Raw genomic sequence first — 21,465 nt, 5'->3', positions numbered from 1 at the left:
TTTTCCATAAAAAATGGGCTTAATTCATTTCATTTTTAACATTACAACATTTTTACATTATTGAACAAGAAGCAAAGAAAAGTGTATACAAATTGTTATCAACTTATTTTTCAATCTTCACAAACAAATATCAAATATCAAACATCATCCCAACTTTGAACAAACACATAGTTCACACTGAACTCAAAACATAGAAAATAGAACAGAAAACAAAAAAATAAAATAATCAATCAATCAATACTCAACCACTTAAACATACTTAGATAAAATCAGAACTGAAGCCATGAGTGTTCCCACAGAACCAGCTAGGTTGACAAAGACCGAAGCAGCACCGTTGCGAGGAGGATGACCATGATCACTAGTAGAAGGTGTTTGGTTTGTATCTGGAGAAGGAGATTGATCATCTGGCTTAGAAGGAGATGGTGAAGGAGGTGATGGTGATGATGATTGTGGTGATGGTGGAGAAGCATTGCTTGTTTGGTTAGTGTTTGATGAACCACCGCTGTTGCTGTTGCTTCTGTCAGATAGAACAATCACTGTTACTTTCTCATTTTTGGCACAGTTATCTTTGTTTCCACTGATGAAGAAATGAGGCCCTGATTGGTTGAGTTTGATGACTGTGTGACCATCAGAGTATTTTGCATAAGGTGAAGCAGTGTTGCAACTTGCATAGTCATCACTCTTTACATATAGCACTGAATCTTTGTCAGATTGGTAGTTGAACACTGCAGTAAGCATGCACAAAAATAGATATTAGTATAAAAATAGGTATTAGTACAGAAAACTCGATCTTGCTAGATTGGACGCCAGTACCAGAGTTCAAACTCTGAATTTCGGAGTTGTGTGTGTGAGGTTCTAATAGATATTAATACTTCGTCTATGTATAAAAAATAATATAGGATTAGATTGAAGACGAGTGTCTTACCTAGGGTGTCTCCTACTTGAAAACGGCTCTTTTCCGCCCATTGATTGAAAGGATTATAACTGGAATCACTTGGAACACTCCAACCCTTTTGGCCACCAACTATGAACTCATAAGCAGCACCCTTATGAATCATTAGCATGAGACAAAACCAGGTCAAGGCATGCACCATTTTGTTAGACCTGAAAATGAAGGTGGCCATGGAAAGAAGATGATCACAAAGAAATTGAGAAAAATGCTGGAAATGTTGAAGCTAGAGAGGGATGATTAGAATAGAGTCATCAATGGAGTATTTGTATGGAAAATTTTGCAAAATGTGGTAAAGAAGCTATTACAACTTTTTATTATTCTCCCTTCTGTTTTGGTTTACATTGATTCTGTTGCAAAGCATAAGGTCACTTTCATTGTTTAGAGTATGAACTCTCTTTGAATATTTTTGTAACTTGGTATGTAGGTTTGTGTTTTGCTTCATGTTAACAAGAATATTCATGTCTTGTGATATGGGGCTAATTATATTTCCTTACAGTCTGTTAATTTGAATAATTTTTTTTTGTTAGTGGTGGCCATGTTGGTTAATGACGTGTGCATTTTATTTATATTTTTTGACACACTTTTATCTCCTTTATGATGTAATCATCTTTAGTAAACTTTTTTAGTGATGCATTGCCATATATAGCAGTCAAAAAATTTCCATCAGAATTGAAGGCTTTTGCATGCTTTGGGAGCTTCAAAAGCCTATAAAGATTACCATCTGTTTTTGATATTGTCAGAAAATAGAAGCTTTGGCAAAAGAAGGATTAGTAACTAAAAGACATGCATAGTATGAATAACCACACTGCAGGCTTCATCAATTCATTCTGCAAGCTCTCATTAGTAATTAGTTAATGATAACAATCACAATGGCCAAACACTTTTTATCTTCATTTTCTCTTTGCTTCATGCTCTTCACGACCGAATGTTCAGCACATCACTATGAACTAGACAGGTTCAACCATACGCCAGCTTGATAGTATCAATGCTTTGTTGGAAAAAAACATATAAAAAAAAGGAAACTGCAAATTCTTTGATAGTATCAATGCTTTGTTGGTCATTTTCTGTTTGAATCCATATGGATATCATTGCATTGAGGTATATTCAGATTTTACAATATGGATGAGATGAAAGAGATAATTTTAAAAAATCATAAGCTTTTTTTAAAACACTAAGAATGTAATGAATTGACTGATTTAACTTTGTGTTCCATAATAGAAATTTTTACTCTCTACTCCCGAGTCTCACCATGTACCCCTAAAATTTATCATAGTCTTTTTCCTATTATCCTAAATTTTCTGATTTCATTTTAGTTTTTCTTTCTTCTGTTACAAGTTTTGAAAAATAAACATATATCTAAAAGAACCAAATGCTAAAGAATAACAACAAGAAAACAAACATATATCTTAAAATCTCGCCTATTGATCATGTGCTTAATTGTCTTATCTTTTCTAGCAACAAAATTTTAATATTAAGTGTCTTGCTATCAAGTACTAAGGTTATAAACACACCCACAAAACCTTCTTTTCCAAACTTCATATGTTTTCAAAATATCTTCTTAAAAAAAACTTTGGATTGGGAAAAACTCTTTACAATCTAATTATAATATATTATGATGTTTTTATAATCAATTATGACACTTGGGTAATCGATTATTAGGCGAACTTCCTTGATAATTGATTATGGTAATATAAGTAATCGATTTTGCTTATGATCCAACAACATTTTCCTTACTTTCTAGATTATAATCGATAATTAATATATCATAATCGATTATGGTGCATACATGCACTTTCCAAAGTTTCTGTTTTGGATAAATGTTTTAATATAAAATAAGCATTTGTGTTCATTTGGAAACACACAAGAATTATGAATATTAACTTATCCTTTAGTGTTAATAGAGTAAACATTTAGTAGAGTTTTCGTGGGTAATCATTGCTTTATCATATTGATATGTAATTGTATACCAAGATATGATTTTTTTTCTTGAACTCTAATAAGTTATAAAGGTTGCAAGATGAACCTGGGATAAAAGCTTGGTGTAAAAAGGTTGAGGGTTGAACTTGTGCTTAAAGCTTTATGGTAGTGAAAATCTCAAGGTGTGATCCTTAGGAATTGGAGTAGGCCTCATGATTTTTAGTCAAACTAATATAAACTCTCACGTGTTCCTTCCTTTCTCTTATCTTTCACACGAATTAAAAAAATTATATTGTTGGATGGGAAAGACTAATTACGCATGACTTTACAATAATGTCCTTCATTAATTACATATGAAAGATAATTTAAAAGAGTTGAAAGAAAAAATTGTAATAAATACTAGAGATTATATTAGGAAAAAATTATTAATGTTGCATTGGAATTGTAAGTGTCTTATATTTTGGGATGATTTTTTTTTAAAAAGCTTCTTATAATTTGGACAGAGGGAGTACTTTAATGCTATTTAATTTTTCAGTTCTAATTCTTTTCTTCCACTCATTTATTAAAATAAATCAACTTTCTCTTTTATCACAATTCACCTCCATCTTGTGTTTGAAGTCACTTGGAGAATAAGTGGCATTAAAGGCTAACTTGTGCTTAAAAACTAATTATTTGGGAGGTAGGATGACTTCAAACGATTAATTAAACAAGATCACACCTTTCAATGGTGAAAGATATGCTTACTGGAAAGAGAAAATTATTTTTTTATCGAAAGGATGAATTGTGATTTTGTGTACGTTGAAACATTTGCCATCCGTTTTCACGATTGGTTCCTGGTAAGAGCAGGGAGAGCAATAAAGTTACTACCAAAATCATCGGGGGTCTTACGTCCCATGAGGCCTATTTAACGATGTTAAAAGAGAAGTCACTCCTCAAAACATCCCAAAATCAGAAAAAGCTACCATTGAGTAGAGAATGATTAAGGGAAGAACAAAGTCATACATGTTACCATGATAAAGAACTTGTGAATTAAACATTCCCTTCCCTTGAAAAACCCCTTAGATGTGTGACAATATGAGTGAAGGGTTCGGGAAAGGAAGTGCGAAAAAAGGTCAAGAAAGGAAAAGTGAAATATTTTTATACAGAGGTAAGGTTCAGTCATAACGATAACCTACCTCTACCCACTAAACACCTCAACAATGACAAGAAATGGGAAATATTCCCCGTGTTAAACACATGTAAAACTGATTTTGGCTTCCCAAGAAAAATCATCATCGATTGCATTTAATGCAACATATGTTTTTCTATAATTGATGTATGATTTCCCTCAGTTGACCGAAGTTTGATCTCCTTTAGCTAATTGACGTTCAATATCCTTCAACTGACGCATAGTCACATCATTGACATTTGGAGACATGTTCAGAGCTATCCCACACTTGAGGGAATCACCTTACATGTGAGGTACTCACCTTGTGCAATGGAGTCACCCTACGCTTGAGGGACTCAGTCAAATAAGAAACCCGAAACTAAATCACTTCACTCTTATCAAGCCCTCATGCTTGAGAGACTTTATATTAGTATATTTATAAAAGGCCCTTAAGAGGCGATGATGGAGGCAATCAAGGTATTCCTTCGCCTTAGATCCCTCATAGTCGCCCATTTACGAGATTGACTGCCCACTTATCGTATATGTCGCTCCTTTATTAAATGTGTTGTCTATCTCTTGAATAACTCGCCTGACATGGGAGAATGGGTAAGTCATGGAGAAGCTAACCATACTCCTTTGGATATCATGAGATTAACTACTCATTCCCTCATCTTCTTAGAAGTTGTTACTATTTCCTACGGGCATAGGATTCGGACTCAATCAAATTGTAAATACCTCAACGTTGAAGTTGATGGGGCAATCTCATTCTGATACAAAAAACCACATACCTTAAAATATTTAACATCCCTTAATCATTAGGGATTATCACGTAGTGTACTTTTAGCCCTTATGTTAAGGCCCAAACATTTGTGGTCCAACCATATGATTCACACTCTATGGACAATGATTTGAATTTTGGAAATGAGTTCCAACCATTCAATGCCAACTGGTTGAGGATACATTTAATGAAAAGGAAGAAATATCACGAGCTTGGGAATGGATTTGAAGACAATGCTTTAAATAATAGTTTTGATGATTCTAATGATGAGAATAATTAATGAGGAAGAAACTTGGGTTGTTTTATAGAAAATCAAGTGAATACAAACTAGTAGGCTATTGTGATGATGACTATGCTGGAGACAGAATAGAAAGGAAGAGTACTTCTGGAAGTTATCAATTTCTTGGAGTCAATCTGATCTCGTGGTCTAGCAAAAGGCAGTCAATAATTACGCTTTCAACAGTCAAAGCTGAGTATATCGCAACTTCTAGATGTAGCACTTAGATACTCTGGATGAAGAGTCAGTCAAAAGATTATCAGATATTTGAGAGTAAAATTCATATTCTCTATGATAATACTTATGCTATTTGTTTATCCAAGAATCATATCTTGCATTCTAGGGCTAAACATATTGAAATTAACCATCACTTTTCATATGACTATGTTCAGAAGGGTATTTTTCACTTAAAATTTGTTGATACATACCATCAATGGATTGATATCATTACAAAACCCCTTGTTAAAAATAAATTCGTTTTTATTCTGAAAAACTTATTTATGGACTCTTGTCCATAATGAAAAGATGAATTTCAGAATGTTAAGCTTCAAAAACTCTTGATTAGGTTCTGAGAATTTATTTTTTAATTCTGAGACATGAGCTTTCTGAAGTGAGGAAGTTTCATGAATCAGAAAGGTTCTGATCAGAAGCAATCTTATCAATTTGTCTTCTTGATTTTGAACAGTTGTTGCATTTAATGTTTGTCATTTTATTTGATATCGCGTGGTTCTTAGTGGAGACAATTGTCCCACTTTCTGAGCTTGCATGATGTTGGCGTGACACTTTGGGTTTTCTTTTTTCTTGGGATTAGGTTAAAACTATTACGTTTTCCTATAACGGCTATTCCTTTTGTTGTCATCATTACTAAAATTTTCTATATAAACTCACTTCACTCACATTTTCAAACTACGCTCACATTTACTACCACACTTTTCTGTCTTTCAAACCTTCAAACAGTCTCTCTACAACTATTGTTCTTCATCTTCAATATTCTTCAATGGCTGATCAACAACAACAATAACAACAACCTCAATCTCCCCATCTTTCAATCACCTATAAGAACACTCATATCTCCAAGGAAGAAATATGCGGTAGTAGATTCCCATCGGAAAGCTATCCTATCTTCACCAAGATTGATCCTCCGGAAGGCTTGGTGTACTACATGGAAAGTTGCCTCAAAGATAATATTGATCCTTTGGTGGATCCCTTCAATCTACCTGATAACTACCCAAATGTTTTTCCGCCTCCTCCGCCACAAAATCCTTAGTTTTCAAAATAGTCTATGCACTTTTGTGTTTTTATTTTGTTTAAGCATTTTTGCGTTTCTGTCTTTTAACATGATTGTACTATTTCTGCCTTCTTGTATAATTCAATGAAATCATTTTTGTCTCTTTACATTAATTGTCTATATATTTTTTATCAATGACAAAGAGGGAGAAACATATTAAGGGGAGAAACGTAATTGATTTTGATATACCTATATTCGTGAATCAGAAACCAAACATTTTTTTATGTTTCTGCTAACAACTACTTCGAAGAATAGTTTGTTAATTATCTTTTAGGGAAAAGTCAAGAACATCAGAAGCTCTTGAAGTTTTTCAGATCAGAACTTAAGTTACCAATTTCTGAAGAAATGGTCTACTCTCTGAGTTTTTCAACTAGGAATCATAACCTGGCATCAAGTTCTAAGGAATTGTGAATTCCATGTTAATCAGATTTGATTCAACCAGGTCCTAAGGTTTATAACAAGGCTCTGAAGCTTTTTAAGAAGAATTTGTAACCAGACTCTGAAAGCTCTTTCAAAGAGAACCAGACTCTGAAGCTTCTTCAAAAGAGTTCAACCAAGCTTCTGAAGTGAAGTCCATCATAATGTTGACTTTGACAACCAATGCTCTGGATAAGTTCAAGAAACTTTTGAAGACAAACCAGATTCCAATGGAAGATCATCCTGGTACTTCAAAAAGGTTAATCAGGAAAGTTCTCTTTCTATGATTTTATCTTTTTTGGATTATACATTCAAGGGGGGCTTTGTGCTTTAATAAGATGTATCTTTCTATGATTACTCTGTACAAAATTATTCATCAAAATACATGGTTTTGTCATCATCAAAAAAGGGTAGATTGTTAAAACAAGATTTGGTTCTGCATCTATACCTTAAGTTTTGATGATAACAATGTTGTATTTGTGTGAGAATAATTTTGGTACCCTAATGGTTTGTTATTGTGTAGCTTTAATATTCAGTTATGTTTATGAGTTTATGACGTGTATCGTCGTCAGTTTCTAAACATTTATTCTGAATTCCGCTTCTGCGCTAATCACTCATGAGAAGTTCTGAAAGATGTAAAGTTGTTGCTGCAATGTTTTTTCTGCTTCTGTGCTGATTCACTCCTGAAAAGTTCTAGAAAGATGATATGTTGTTGCTGAAATGTTCTCTCTGCTTCTACTTCTGGATGTGACTCTGATCATCAAACTTCTGAAGAATGGAAAGCTTCTGAAGTTTTGTTACTTAGCTGAAGATTATGAAGATCTCAAGCCAGACGTTGATGTTATAAGGTTCTGACTAAAGATTCTAGAGATTATGAAGATCTTAAGCCAGACTACTGACGATGTCAAGGTTCTGACTGAAGATTATGAAGTTTCTAAATCCAGTTGTATGTTTCTTCGTTTCATGCTTGATTAATTATTCATCAGAAGCCAATGAATTTGAAGATAATATCAAAATGGACACGTGATCAAATAGTACATGATACAAATAAAATATTCCTTCGACTACCTGATATAACGGGCAAAGGAAAATACTATTCTGCACACCTGTCACTAATCCGTTAGTGGATAGCTACATTTTGATTATTCATTTGCCCTCCAACGGTTCCTTTTTCATGCTATATAAAGAGGACTTGGAGACTTGAAGATAAGACTACTGCAACAATTTTACAAGATTGTTTTCTACGTGAAAAAGCTCTAAACTTTGTGCATGTTTTTCTTTAAGTGTTCTTTTTTCATTTGTGTAAAATCTGCTTGTGTAGAAGAAACTTGTAAACACAAAACCTTTATTCAAACTTGTTGTTTGTGATTCCTTAAGGATACTAGGGTATAGTCGGATCCTTGAGAAGACAAAGAAGGTTATTCTTTGTGAATTTTGTAATCAGTTGATTATAGTGGATTAAGTCCTTGTGTATAAAGGTGAAATCACCTTGGCGGGTGGACTAGAGTAGCTTTGAGTTTCAAGCAAACCAGGATAAAAATAATTGTTTTTTATCTCTTTATTATTAGTATTTGTGTGATGTTCTTGAGCTGGTAAAAAACTTTTGTTTTTAAAACCCAATTTAACCCCCCCCCCCCCCCCCCATTTCTTTTGTTTTTCACACCTTCAGATGTTGCGTTCGCCCACCAGATGGGGCAAAACCTAGAGGTCTATGTCCATGACATGATAATTAAGACCATCGAAAGGCGTAGCCATGCAGAAGACCTGGAAGATATCCTATAGTCAGTCATAAAGTAGGATATGCCCCTAAACCCCGTTAATTTCTCTTCCAGAGTCTATGTGGCGAAATTTCTAGGCTTCATGGTGACACAGAGAGGCATCAACGCTAACCTATATAAATTCCAAGTGGTCATCACAAGGAGGAGACCTACTAAGGTAAAGGAAGTACGACACATCACAAGTAGCTTTTTCACCCCGTCTCGTTTCCTTTCTTGTGCAGGCGACAAAGCCTTCCTCTTCTTCGCCTCCTTAAAGAAGAAGGAGAGGTTTGAGCGGACACCTGAGCGCGACCAGACTTTTACCAAGGTTAAGAACTTTCTCACATTTCTCCTCATCCTAAGTCGCCTGAAAGATGGGTTGTCGTTACTCCTCTACCTTTCAGTCATAGATCAGGTGATAAGCTCAGTCCTTGTCCAGGAAATAGACAAGGCAGAGAAACTTGTGTATTTCATAAGCAAGGTGTATTATCCAAAAAGTATAGGTGTCTGCGTGTTTCCCTAGCAAGGGCAGGGAGACTCAAAGGCTCTAGTAGGTATATTACACGTTTGGGGGGAATACTAGCTCACGATGGTGTGTAACCCAATGAGGTGGTTTTTGAGGTTGTTTAAGGGACCATCTCACATCAGGTTAGAGGCGGTGTTAGCGATCGACATTGCTGAATTGTAGGAGGGTGGTTAAATTAGTGGTGTGAAAGCTACTAGGAGCGAAGTGTCCTCTGAGTAGTAGTGGGTAGTAGTAAATGTGTATGATTTGAGAGTTTGTCTTTTCACCCCTAAGGCATGAGGTATTTATAAGGGTCTCTAGGACCTAGGGTTTCCCATAAAGGGCCACCATCCACCTAGTCAAATTGTGGATAGTTGAATCCCTATTCCCAAGGGAAACGTGGGTCAATACTGAATCTGGTTTTTTCTTTGCCCAAGACACATCTTATCCTATTTTTTTCCCTTCCTTGGGAGAGTAAACTTTAAGGGCGAGGTGATACCTCCCTTTGGGTGACCTCGTGTCTTCGCCTTTTCCTAGGGCAGTCCCAAGATGTCACCCTAGGCAAGGTTATTTGCAAATATAACACTACACAATCCCTCAGGAATGAGTCCTTCGGTAGAGGTTGAAGTGTATTTTACTTGTGGCTAATGGGAGTATAAAAAGGGATGATGTTTTTCCTTGTAAGGATCTAGTAGAGCTTTAGGAATCTAGACCTTTATAGTCTTACCTACATGTAGCTTTATCGATGAGGCATTAAGTCCCTCAGATGAATATCTAATATTTCATGTAGAACTTCTCTTGAGCCTTCTAGGAAGACTTGACACCAAGTCTTCGGGGCTTGATATAGGTCACGCCTCTTAAGCGTGACTTTTGGACGCAATCTTTCTCGAGGAGATACTGAGTCCCTCAGGTGAGAGTTTTATTTGCTATGGGGATTCTAAGTCCCTCAGATGTTGTATCATGCAGCCCGACTGAGGAAGACTTTGGGTCCCTCAGGAGGGGTGTTTATCCTTCCAGACAGGACTTCCATCGAGCCTTCTAGCAATACATGATGCCAAGTCTTCGGGGATTGATAAAGGTCGCACCTCTTAGACGTGATTTTTTTATGCAATCTCGCTCGAGGAGACACTGAGTGCCTCGGGCGAGAGTTTTATTTTCTCTAGGGATTCTAAGTCCCTCAGATGTTGTATCATGCAACCCAGTTGGGGAATAAATTGGGTCCCTCAGGCAGAATTTTCATCTTTTTAGGCAGGACTTTGATCGATCTCTCTAGCAAGACTTGACACCAAGTCTACGAGGCATGATATAGGTCGTGCCCCTTTGGCATGAGGTTTAGACGCAATCTCTCCCAAGGAGATACTGAGTCCCTCAGGCGAGAGTTTTATTTTGGCCAACCGGGTATAGCCCAGGAGAGAAGCATGAATCTTCTTATGGATGTTTAGTCGCATGATTTCCTCGACAGGAGGTAATAATCCTTCCATGAAGGTCCAACATATAATTTCCTCGAGAGGCGGAAAGGATCATTCCGTGAAGGTCCAACATATAATTTCCTCGAGTGGTAGCAAGGATCTTTCCATGAAGGTCCAACATTTCATTTCCTTGAGGAGCCACAAGGATCCTTCTGTGAAGGTCCAACATATAATTGCCTCGAGGGGCGGCAAGGATCCTTCAGTGAAGGTCCAACATAAAAGGTATTTTAAAGAGGGGGTGCCTAGTAAAACAAAACATTTGAATGTTTGCTGAAAATTACATAGGCATAACGCTTATTGGAAAGTTACAGATAACTTTAACTATAATAATATTGGAGATGGAATGTGTTCTATTTCCTGGGTGGAAGCGGTCCTTCAAGCTCTTGCAAATTATACGCTCCGTGTGAAATTTTTTGGTATATGCGATATGGTCCTTCCTAGTTACATTGTATCTTCTCCTGTTGTGCAGGTATGACTACTTGATTTAGTACCAAGTCTCCCTCCTGGATCTCCCTAGACTTTATCTTGGAGTTGTATCTCCTTGTCGCTCTGTGTTTGATAGCAAACTCTCGAACATGGGTGGTGTCTCGTAGCTCGTCTATCAAGTATGTCTCACATTTCAATCATATCTCATTTGCTTCTTCATTTAAAAGGGCCTGTCGCCATTACAGTGTATCGATTTCTATAGGAAGCATCACGTCCGCCCCATAAACCATGGAAAATGGGGTTTCCTTAGTGATGGATTGTGGCATGGTGTGGTACGACCATAGTATCTTATGGACCAGTTCCTCCCAAAGACCATTTGTGACGTCCAATTTCTTCTTGAGTTCTTTGAGGATTACTTTGTTCGCCCATTCGGCTTACTCGTTAGCTTGAGGGTGTACAACGGATAAGAACTTTGTCTGCATGCCCAAATCCTTACAGAAGTCAATGACCACGATGCTGGCGAATTGGCTACCATTGTCTGAGACAATGGCGCCGAGGAGGCTGTATTGACACATAATCCCTGCCATTAGGAGCGCTTGACTCTTTCAATCGTGATTTTTGCCACTGTCGCTACCTCTATCCACATAGTGAATTAGTCCACTCTTACTATCAAGAATTTCAACTGACGTGACACCAAAGGAACAGACCTAGGATATCAACGCCCCACTAGTAGAATGGCCAGAGTGAGGTCATCGTTTAGAGGAACTCTGTCGGGGCATGGTGAAAGTCAACATGTCTCTAGCATTGATCACACTTCTTGATGAAGACGATGTTGTCTTTCCTTAATGTGGGCTAGTAATAACCTACTCCTAATAGCTTGTGGGCGAGAGCTTTCCCGCGGATATGGATGCTTCATGCTCCCTAATTGACTTCCACGAGAACTAAGGTGATGTCACTTTCATCCAGGCACCTCAGCATAGGAGTGGCCTTCCCTATTATGTAAAGCTTCCCTGGGAGTAGGATGTACTTGGCAGCTTTTCTTTTGATATTATTTGATTCTCCCTCGTTCGATGGGAGTTTGCCTGACTACATGAAACGCACTATGGGCGACATCAAGTTGGACTCAGGGACGAGATCCATGAGGTATGATTCATCTTCCTCGATGCTGAGGGAGGTGGTATTCTCTTATATAACTGTCCTGTTGAACACTGTGGCGGTGGCTAATTTTGACAAGAGGCTCGCCATGAAGTTTTGTTCATGGGGACGTCCTCTACTTTGAAAGAAAGGAAGCGAAAGACAAATTTCATACTTTCTTATGATATTTTATCAACATGGGCTCATTGGCCTGATATTTTCCCAATACACTGATGGATACCAGTTGAGAGTCACCTTTGGCCTTTAATCTGGTAGTTCCCATCTCCTGGGTGAGGATCATTATGGTGATGAGTGTCTCGTATTCCAACTGGTTATTGTAGCAGTGAACTCGAATTTCAATGCCTACTCAATAAATATGTCACCCAGTCCTCCGGGCATTATTCCTGCACGACTTCCTTTTATTTTGGAGGTGTTGTCTATAGATAACACCCATTCTGATGGTGGATCTTCTTTGATAGGAGAGTTGAGTTCGACTATAAAGTTATCCAGGGCTTGAGACTTTATGCTTTCCTTTGAAACACACTGAATATTATATTCCGAGAGCTCTACCGACTAAATTACCATTCTTCTCACCAAATCGAGTTTCTTCAATAATTCACGGGGGAGATATTTAGTTTTTACTAGAATGGCACACTCCTAAAAATAAAGCCAAAGCTTTCTCACTACGGTGACAACGGCTAACGTGAGCTTCTCAATCTTCTAGTAGTGTGTCTCAGCGCCCTTGAACATATTGCTTAAGAAATACACAAGTCTATCTACTTTTTCTATTTCTTGGAAAATTATTGAGCTCATTTCCCGCTCAGTGGCTGAGAGGTAGAGGAGCAAGGGTGAGTCCTCCTTTATGAGAGTGAGGATCATGGGCGATGTGAGAAACTTCTTGATCTTGCTGAAAGCTTCCTTGAAATTGTATCTCTATTCAAACTTCTCCATTTTTCTCAGGGTGGTGAATAAAAGGAAAGCTTTATCACCCGCGCTTGAGAGGAAGCAGGAAAGGGAGGTTAGGCGTCTAGTAAGCTATTTCACTTTCTTCACATTAGTGAGGCTCCTCATATCAATGAACGATTGGTACTTGTTTGGATTGGCTTCAATCCCCCCTCGTCAGTATGAATCCTAGAAATTTTCTTGCATATACTTTAAAAGAGCATTTTGAGGGATTTAGGCGCATGTCATTCCGTCTTATTGATTGCAGAATATCCTCCAGGTCATCAATGTGACTATTCCATTTTGTCGCCTTGATAATCATGTCGTCCACTTATACCTCAAGGTTTTGCCTAATCTGATGGGAAAATACAGTGTGCATGAGTCACTGGTATGTGGCACCAATGTTCTTGAGGCCGAAGGGCGTGACACTGTAGTAGTTGTCATGGTTTAACATGAAGGCAGTTTTAAGCGCATCCAGGGGATCCATATTTATTTGGTTGTATCTCGAGTAGGCGTCCATGAAACTTAACACCTAGTATCCTAACGATCTGTTGATCAGACGTTTAATGTCTGGTACCGGGTACGGGTCCTTAGGACTGACAGTATTGAGATCTGTGAAGTCTACGCAAGTGCGCCACTTGTTGTTGGCCTTCCGTACCAGGACTATGTTGGCAAAACATGTGGGGTACTTCATTTCAGTGATGAATACGATGTTGGATAACTTTCCCACCTCTTCATCATTGGCGGCCCTCTTTTATTCGCCTACCTTCTATTTCCTTTGTGCCACTAGCTTGGAGGATGAATCGATAGTTAGGCGATGGCTCATGACCTTGGCATAAATAACTGGAATGTCAGGGGGGGCAAGCGAATAGGTCGATGTTTCTTCGTAGTCGGACGAATAGCTCTCACTCCTCCCTATGAGACAAGAAGGCGTATATATTTGTAACTCGGTGGACATGGGGTCCTATTTGGACTTATTTCAAGTCTTCTATGGGTGTGAGTCATTTCAGTTCTGCACCTAATCTGGGGTCCCAATCGTCAAAGTCAACATTTGGAACTTTGGAAGGATGGGCATTAATCAATGCGAGCTCTTCTTTGATTGTCTCCAGGCTGCTTAGATAACATCCACGAGCTACTTATTGATCACCCTAAATGGTTCATACTCTACCATCTAGAAGCAGATATTTCATGGTTAAATATCACGTGGATACAAATTCTCCTAGGGCATTGATTGTTAGACATCCCAGGATGATGTTGTGAGGCAACATGATGTTCACGGCGAGGTATCTAACGTTGATGGTTTTGGTGCCAGCTCCCTCGCCGTAGGTGGTTTCCAAGGTCACATAGTCTATTATCTCTATACGTTCCCCCGATAATCCTACCAGGGAGCCTGTGAACCCTTGTACGCCATCCATATTCAATTGTAACTTCTTGGAAACATCCCAAAACAGAACAGCAACTGAGCTATATGGCTCTATCAAGACGCTCGACGTGTCGCCGCCTTTAAGGGCGAGGTGATACCTCCTTTAGGGAAACCTCGTGTCGTAGCCTTTTCCTAAGAAAATCCCAAGTTTTTGCCCTAGGCAAGGTTCTTTGAAACTATAACACTATAGAAGGTGTTTAGAGGTACCAAGGCACACTATCAAAAAATCAAGAAATTGGTGTTATTCATCGTTGTTGTGGCGAGGAAGTTGAGATTGTACTTTCAGGGTCACAAGATCTAGGTAAAAACCAACTATGTTTAACAAGTCTTAAAGAAGCCCGATCTGGCTAGGAGGATGGTATCCTAGGTGTTGGAGCTCTCAGAATATGACATCTAATATGTCTAAAGAGGGAGCATCAAGTCAAAGGTGGCACAATTCATCTCGTTCGTAAAGGAAGGGACGCCTCCATAATGGGCGCTATCTATAGATGGAGCCTCCAACATAAAAGGAAGTAGTGTTGGGATAGTCCTAGAAGGAACTGAAGACATACTCATAGAGCAAGCCTTGAAGTTCGATTTCACCGCTAACAAAAACCATGTGGAGTACAAGGCCCTCATCGCTGGAATGATCATCTCCCTAGAGATGAGAGCCTCTATATTTAAAGCAAAAACTGACTCCTATTTGGTCGTCAACCAAGTCTCTGGGTAATACCAGGCTAATGAGAGTCAACTAATAAGATATATGCAAAAGGTATGAAACCTATCACATCGTTTCTACTCCGATGAAATAGAGGATCTTCCCCGCGAGAAAAACTGCAGAGCATACCTTTTATCCAAGCTAGCCACATCGAAGGTTGTGGAATTCAACATAACAGTTATCCATGAGACCTCGCCTTCCTCAACATTGAGGTAGATGAGGTGTACCCCTTGGAATTTACCCCAAAATCTAAATGGATGTCACCCATACAACGTTACCTACAGACTATCGAACTTCTGTTTGATGAGGGAGAAGCAAGGAGGATCTGGAAATAGGTTGCCAAGTACAACCTGCTCTCTAGGAAACTATATAAAATGGGAAGGGTTTCCCCATGCTATGATGTTTGGGAAATCATGGAAACTCCTTTGGGCTTGCAGAGGTACACAAGGGCGCCTAAAGTAGCCACATTGGCAAAAAAGCCTTCATGCATAAACTACTAAGAGCGGGGTATTATTGGCCCACCCTAATAAAATATAGCATCACCTTTTTCAAGAGACGTGATCACTGTTAGATTCATGATGACCTTCACCGTGCCCCAACATAACTTTTTCAGTTGATGACTTCACCCTGGCCTTTTTATCAATGAGGCGTGAACGTTCTAGGCTTATTCCCCTTGGTGCAAGGACAACTGAAATTACTGATAGTAAGATTTGATTAATTTACCAAGTGGGTCGAAGTCGAGCATGTCGCCAAAATCATGACGAAGAAAATGCTTTGTTTCTATTGGTTGAAGATTATGGGAAGATACAGATTCCCTGGAACCATTGTCTCCGGCAATGGGACCCAGTTTTCCAGTACCATGGTCACTTACTTCTACAAATATTTGGGAGTACAAAAAAATTTGTGTTTGTTGTACACCCTCAAGCCAATGGTTAAGCTGAGTCAGCCAACAAAGTAATTCTGAAGGGACTCAAGAGGAAGCTTGACGATGCCAAGGGATTGTAGGCGGAACTACTCCTCGAAATATTATGATCATACCACACCACTTCGTATTTCACCACCAAGGAAGCCCTATTTTACATAGTCTACTGAGTGGACACGGTGTTACTTATGGAGATCTACACGCTTAATGGAAAAGATCCTAATTCAATGAAGTGGAAAATGAAACAAGACTGAAGTGTGCAACATACCTGATTGACAAGTTAAGGGAAGTCATCCATTTATGAGAGTTTTCTTCCAAAAACAGAGCCTCCAGGAGGTACAACTCCATATTCAAGCCAATAGAAATGCAAGAAGGTAACTTGTTCTTAAAAGAGGTGGTTTTACCTGCCCAGCGGGGAAAACGGTCTAAGTGGGAGGGTTCGTGCCACATATTTCATAAGCTTCTTCATGGAGCATACAAGCTACATAAACTAGAAGGACCATTTTACCCATAATTTGAAATTCTCTCCATCTTAGATATTACTCCCCCCATCCCATAATGAGTGGCCCATTTGGAATAAAAGAATATCCCAAAATGAATGACCCCATTTCAATTTCCAACGCTCTTTTTTTCAATTTTACCCTCTAATTAATATTACTTTCATCATTCTCAATACATAATAAGGGTACTTTAGTAAAAATATCATTCTCTCTCTTTCATTTATTCCATTTTCTTAATATGTGTGAAATGATCAACTGGGTCACTCATTATGGGACGGAGGGAGTATTTATAATAAACGTCATGTTTATGTACCTATAAACAATTATTGAGTGATGTATTTCCCACGGGGATATTTTCCTATGATTATTTTATATGTTGGACTTCATGGTGAAGATCTGTGTTGCCCCTTGAGGCAATATTTTATATGTTGGACTTCATGGTGAAGATCCTCGCTACACACTGAGACAATACTTAATTTGTTGGACTTCATGGTCAAGATCCTTGTCGGCCCATGAGGCAATACTTTTGTATTGGACTTCATGGTGAAGATCATCGATGCTCCTCTAGGCATCAGTTTATATGCTAGACTTCACGGTGAAGATCCTTGCCGCCTATCGAGGTAACATTTTATATGTTGGACTTCATGATGAAGATCATTTCCGCCCTATAGGGAAATATGTATGAACAATAATACCTTCTGAAGGACTTATAGTCTCATCATCCGGGCTATATAAAATTATGCCTGAGGGACTTAGATTCCCCAAGCTAACCATACTCTCTCTTGAGGGACTTAGTATCTTCTCAGGCAGGACAAGTACTCAAGACACACGCATGAGGGGCGCGATAGATATCCATCCTGAAATACTTGATCACAAGTCTTTTCTGAAGGCTCGATGGAAGTCTCTTCCAAGAAGGATGAACACCTCACCTAAGGGACTTACAGTCTCATCAACCAGGTTATATACAATTCTGCTTGAGGGACTTAGATTCCCCAAGCTAACCATACTTTTTCATAAGGGACTTAGTATCACCTTAGGTGGGATAAGTACTCAAGAATCACGCCTGAGAGGTGCGACAAATATCCAACCTGGGAGACTTGATCAAAAGTCTTGCCTGAAGGCTCGATGGAAGTATGGCCCAAGAAGGATGAACGCCTCACCTGGGAGACTTATAGTCTCACCAGTCATGTTATATACAATTCCTCCTTAGATAATTAGATTCCCCGGTCTAACCATACTCTCTTTTGAGGGACTTAGCATATATTCAGGTGGGACAAGTACACAAGAGTCACGCCTGAGAGGCGCGAAAGATATCCAGCTTGAAAGATTCGATCACAAGTCTTACTTGAGGTCCCAATAGAAGTATTTCTTGAGAGTTCAACTCATTATTGTATATGAGGAACTTAGTGTCTCTTCATCTGGGTTGCACATTGTTATAACTAAAGAACCCGAATTTCCCAAGATAACTTGGGCCTCACTTGAGGAAATGCAACTTCTCAGGATAATTCCCTAGATCTGCGATCTTAAAACACTTCACCTTCTATCAAAGGCCTTGTGCTTGAGGGACTATGTAATGTTATAATTATAACATGCCCCTCTTAAGCGACGCCTTTATATCGACCCATAAGAGGCGAAGTTGGAATTGTCTCCCAAATGGAGGTATCACCTTGCCCCAGGACTTCCCTATCGCTCGGTAGTGGGAAACATGGGATAATACGTTTTTATGGTAGAGAGAAGTCAGGGTCAATAACTGAACCATAAACTCTTGGGAAATATGGACGCAATAATCCACCATTGATAGAATGGCAAGTGACCCATCCCAAGAGAATTCTAGGCACAAATTTCCTCTATAAATACATCTCCCAGGTAGGAGAAAAGGGGACAAATATTAAGCCATACATATCATTCTTTACATCCCGAAAGAGCATAATTGTTACGGCGTGAAAAATACTCGAGCATACGAACGATCGAAATCAACAAGAGTTGACACCGAAGTTTATTTTTAAAGTAAAAACATCGATAAAACCCTAAAAGAACAAAAATATGGTCATTGTAACCAAACTTAAGTTCGGGAGTCGGTTATGCACAGGGAAGGTTTTAGCACCCCACACATCTATTGAATCCAACAAGAACCGTTTAGTTAGTTTTGCTAATAAGAGCGTTAGATTAAAGTATTTTTTTTATTTCTTCTAATTATTAAAAAAAAAACGTAAAAATAAAAGGACTAAAATAAGTTTTTTATTAGCGTGCTTGACGAGACCTTGGATCTCGCTCCTACGTATCCTCAGGTGCGATAGGGAACTCAAAGTTACATAGTTTTTTGTAGAAAATGTTTGTTGGTTGGTTTATTTTAGCGAACGATGTCTAGGTTGCATTTGACAAGTTAAGCATTGCTTGTTCTTCACGCACGGGAGGATTGAAGTGTTTACTTGTATTGCATTAGAATGGATAAAACACCTTTCGATTGTGAAAAGTTTTTGATGAGTAGAAATTGTTTTTATGTGGAAACGAGTAATCGAAAGGCAAGTTATACAACTAGTATCCAAATACTCGGGAAAGAGGGATATACATCCAAGTAGTCATTTTTCATCCGATTTTATTAAGAAAAGTATTTGATATGAATTGAATCAAAGTCCCTTGAAGAAGACAAGTACTCGAAAGGCAAGTTATACAGCTAGTATCCAAATACTCAGGGGAAAAAGGGGCATATACCCGATTAGTCTCTTTTCACCCATTTAGGAACGAGTTAGATTTGATTACGTTATTAAGTTTTGAGAGGAAAATAAGTTGCCTCGATTAAAGAGAAGATGCTCCAGAGGTTGATCTCTTTAGAGTCTGCTTCTTAGATTCTAAAGCTTTAGAGTTTGGATCACCAAAGGCTTACTTTCTTCAAAGTTGACTTCTTCAGAGTATGGGTCTTCCATCAGAGTCAGAGTCTTCAGAGCCAGAGTCTGAACTTTAGATGCAATATCCTTAAGCTATTCTTCATATGTTCTCAGTCTTATAATCCAACATACTTGAACAAATGTTAGAATACCCTATTGTTCTTTAAATACTTTGTTATCCTCAAAACCCAAGGGATATAGTATTAAGAATGTTTGTTCCAACAATCTCGCCTTTTTTTATGATGACAAACATAAGTATTTAAAAACAATGGTTGTTGATTTAATTAACATGTTGACTTTAGGGTCTGAGGTTCGTAAGCTCCCCATGAGTCCAATACTCTAGAGGGTGAGATTTTTAAGCTCCCCCTAAGTCATATCCATGTTAATTAAATTCATTTAAAAGCACAATAACACTAATAATAATTATCAGATTTAGGTTCTTAAATACTCTTTATCTCTCCCGCTTTTTTCATCAACAAAAAGATAAGGAAAAGAAAAGATATTGAAGAAAAACAAATGTATAGGAAACAATCAGGTCTGAGTAAAAACAATTAATAATAAGTCTTTATTCTTCCTTTGTCATCAACTTTAAAAAAAAACGTGCAAGTAAAAAAATGTGTTGACAATAAATGACTTTAGTGGTTGGAAAAAGTTTTACAGGTCAGAAGATATTCCAACCTATTTCTTGGCCTATGGAATGTAGCAGTCAAACCTTGGAAAGGGAGTTGGAAGACCAAGAATGTATCTCTCTCTTGATTCAATTGGTGCATATTAAATCAAACCAATTTCACTTGTTTCCATTTTTCTCTATAAAAGCTAGCTTAAAAAAGAAAATAACCCATTGCTCCTTCTTTCATTAAACTTATCCCTTGATTAAAATAAGAAAATTAGATAAGAACAACAAGGGTGGTTCCTCATAAGAAGTTAAGAAGGATGTGAATAATCAAAAGGATGAGAAGGGTGTTGGAACTTCTACTGGAGCAACAAGGATTGGAAGACCATTAGAGACAAAGATGAAGAACTCTAAGGGGAACCTCAAGAAGGAAATCATTGACATATTTGATGATGGGTAGGATGAGAACTAGAAGAACCTCCTCATGTCAAAAGGGTGGGATTGTCGCAAAGTTTGAGTAGCCTTTTGTATTTCCTTTTTAAATTAGAATCATGTAGTCCTTTTCCATTGAATAAAGGCAGATCTTTGTCCCATAGTTTTCATCTGAATTCATTTTCAACCACCAAAGTCATGTGTGTGCAGTGACCTTTCTTTTATAAATTATTTGCACAAATTTAAACAAATTGATGTCCAAGGGATTGTCAAAACCTGCTACTGTCTTATCAAACAAATATTTCCTACAGTTAATATAGCTCAAAGATAGAGCATAATAGAAACAGAAATCTTAACAGATATAAGACCAAGTTAGACGGCTTTTCAGGTTTGTAACACATAAGTGGATAGAACATAATAAATAGTTTAAACATACAATCCACTTATATGCCATAAAAAACAACCAACCAAGTTTTGAGCATCAGAGGCCACCACACATCAGAATCTATTTCAGAGCTTCTGATCATAATAACTTCTAATCATCATGAGACTCTGATCCTTGATTCAGAAGAAATTACTAATCTTTCATAAAATGCATGTTCATATTCTTTTTAATGAAATCAAATCTTTCTATAGTGAGAGGCTTGGTAAATATATTAGCCCATTGATGATCTGTGTCAATGAACTAAATATCTATTACACCTTTTTGAATATAATTAATAATAAAATTATGTTTCATTTCTATGTGCTTGGTTCTAGAATGTTGAACTAGATTTTTTGTTAAACATATGTCAGCAGTATTATCACAGAAGATGGGAATACTACTTCCACTAATCTGATAGTCTTTCGACTGATATTTCATCCAAAGGAGTTATGTGCATCATTTAGCAGTTGAGATGTATTTTCGTTTTGTTGTGGATAAAGCATTAGTTGTATGTTTTTTACTAGCCCGAGATATTAGGTTTTCACCTATGAATTGACAAT

At 37.8% G+C, this 21,465-nt stretch overlaps 1 protein-coding gene across 1 annotated transcript; it reads right to left on the bottom strand.

The window, feature by feature from the left end:
• On the bottom strand, nucleotides 1–1,203 carry LOC127102175 (early nodulin-like protein 1). Its single transcript, XM_051039580.1, has 2 exons — nucleotides 926–1,203; nucleotides 1–725 (listed from the first exon to the last, which is right to left on the bottom strand). The coding sequence occupies exons 1-2, from the start codon at nucleotides 1,122–1,124 to the stop codon at nucleotides 250–252; spliced, it is 675 nt and encodes a 224-aa protein (XP_050895537.1). The 5' UTR covers nucleotides 1,125–1,203; the 3' UTR covers nucleotides 1–249.
• Nucleotides 1,204–21,465: the final 20,262 nt, after the last annotated feature.

This window comes from Lathyrus oleraceus, chromosome 7 (genome assembly GCF_024323335.1).
Source record: "Lathyrus oleraceus cultivar Zhongwan6 chromosome 7, CAAS_Psat_ZW6_1.0, whole genome shotgun sequence".
NCBI classification, from domain to species: Eukaryota; Viridiplantae; Streptophyta; class Magnoliopsida; order Fabales; family Fabaceae; genus Lathyrus; species Lathyrus oleraceus.
Note: the sequence above shows the minus strand (reverse complement) of the source record. Positions and strands in the feature narration are given on the sequence as shown.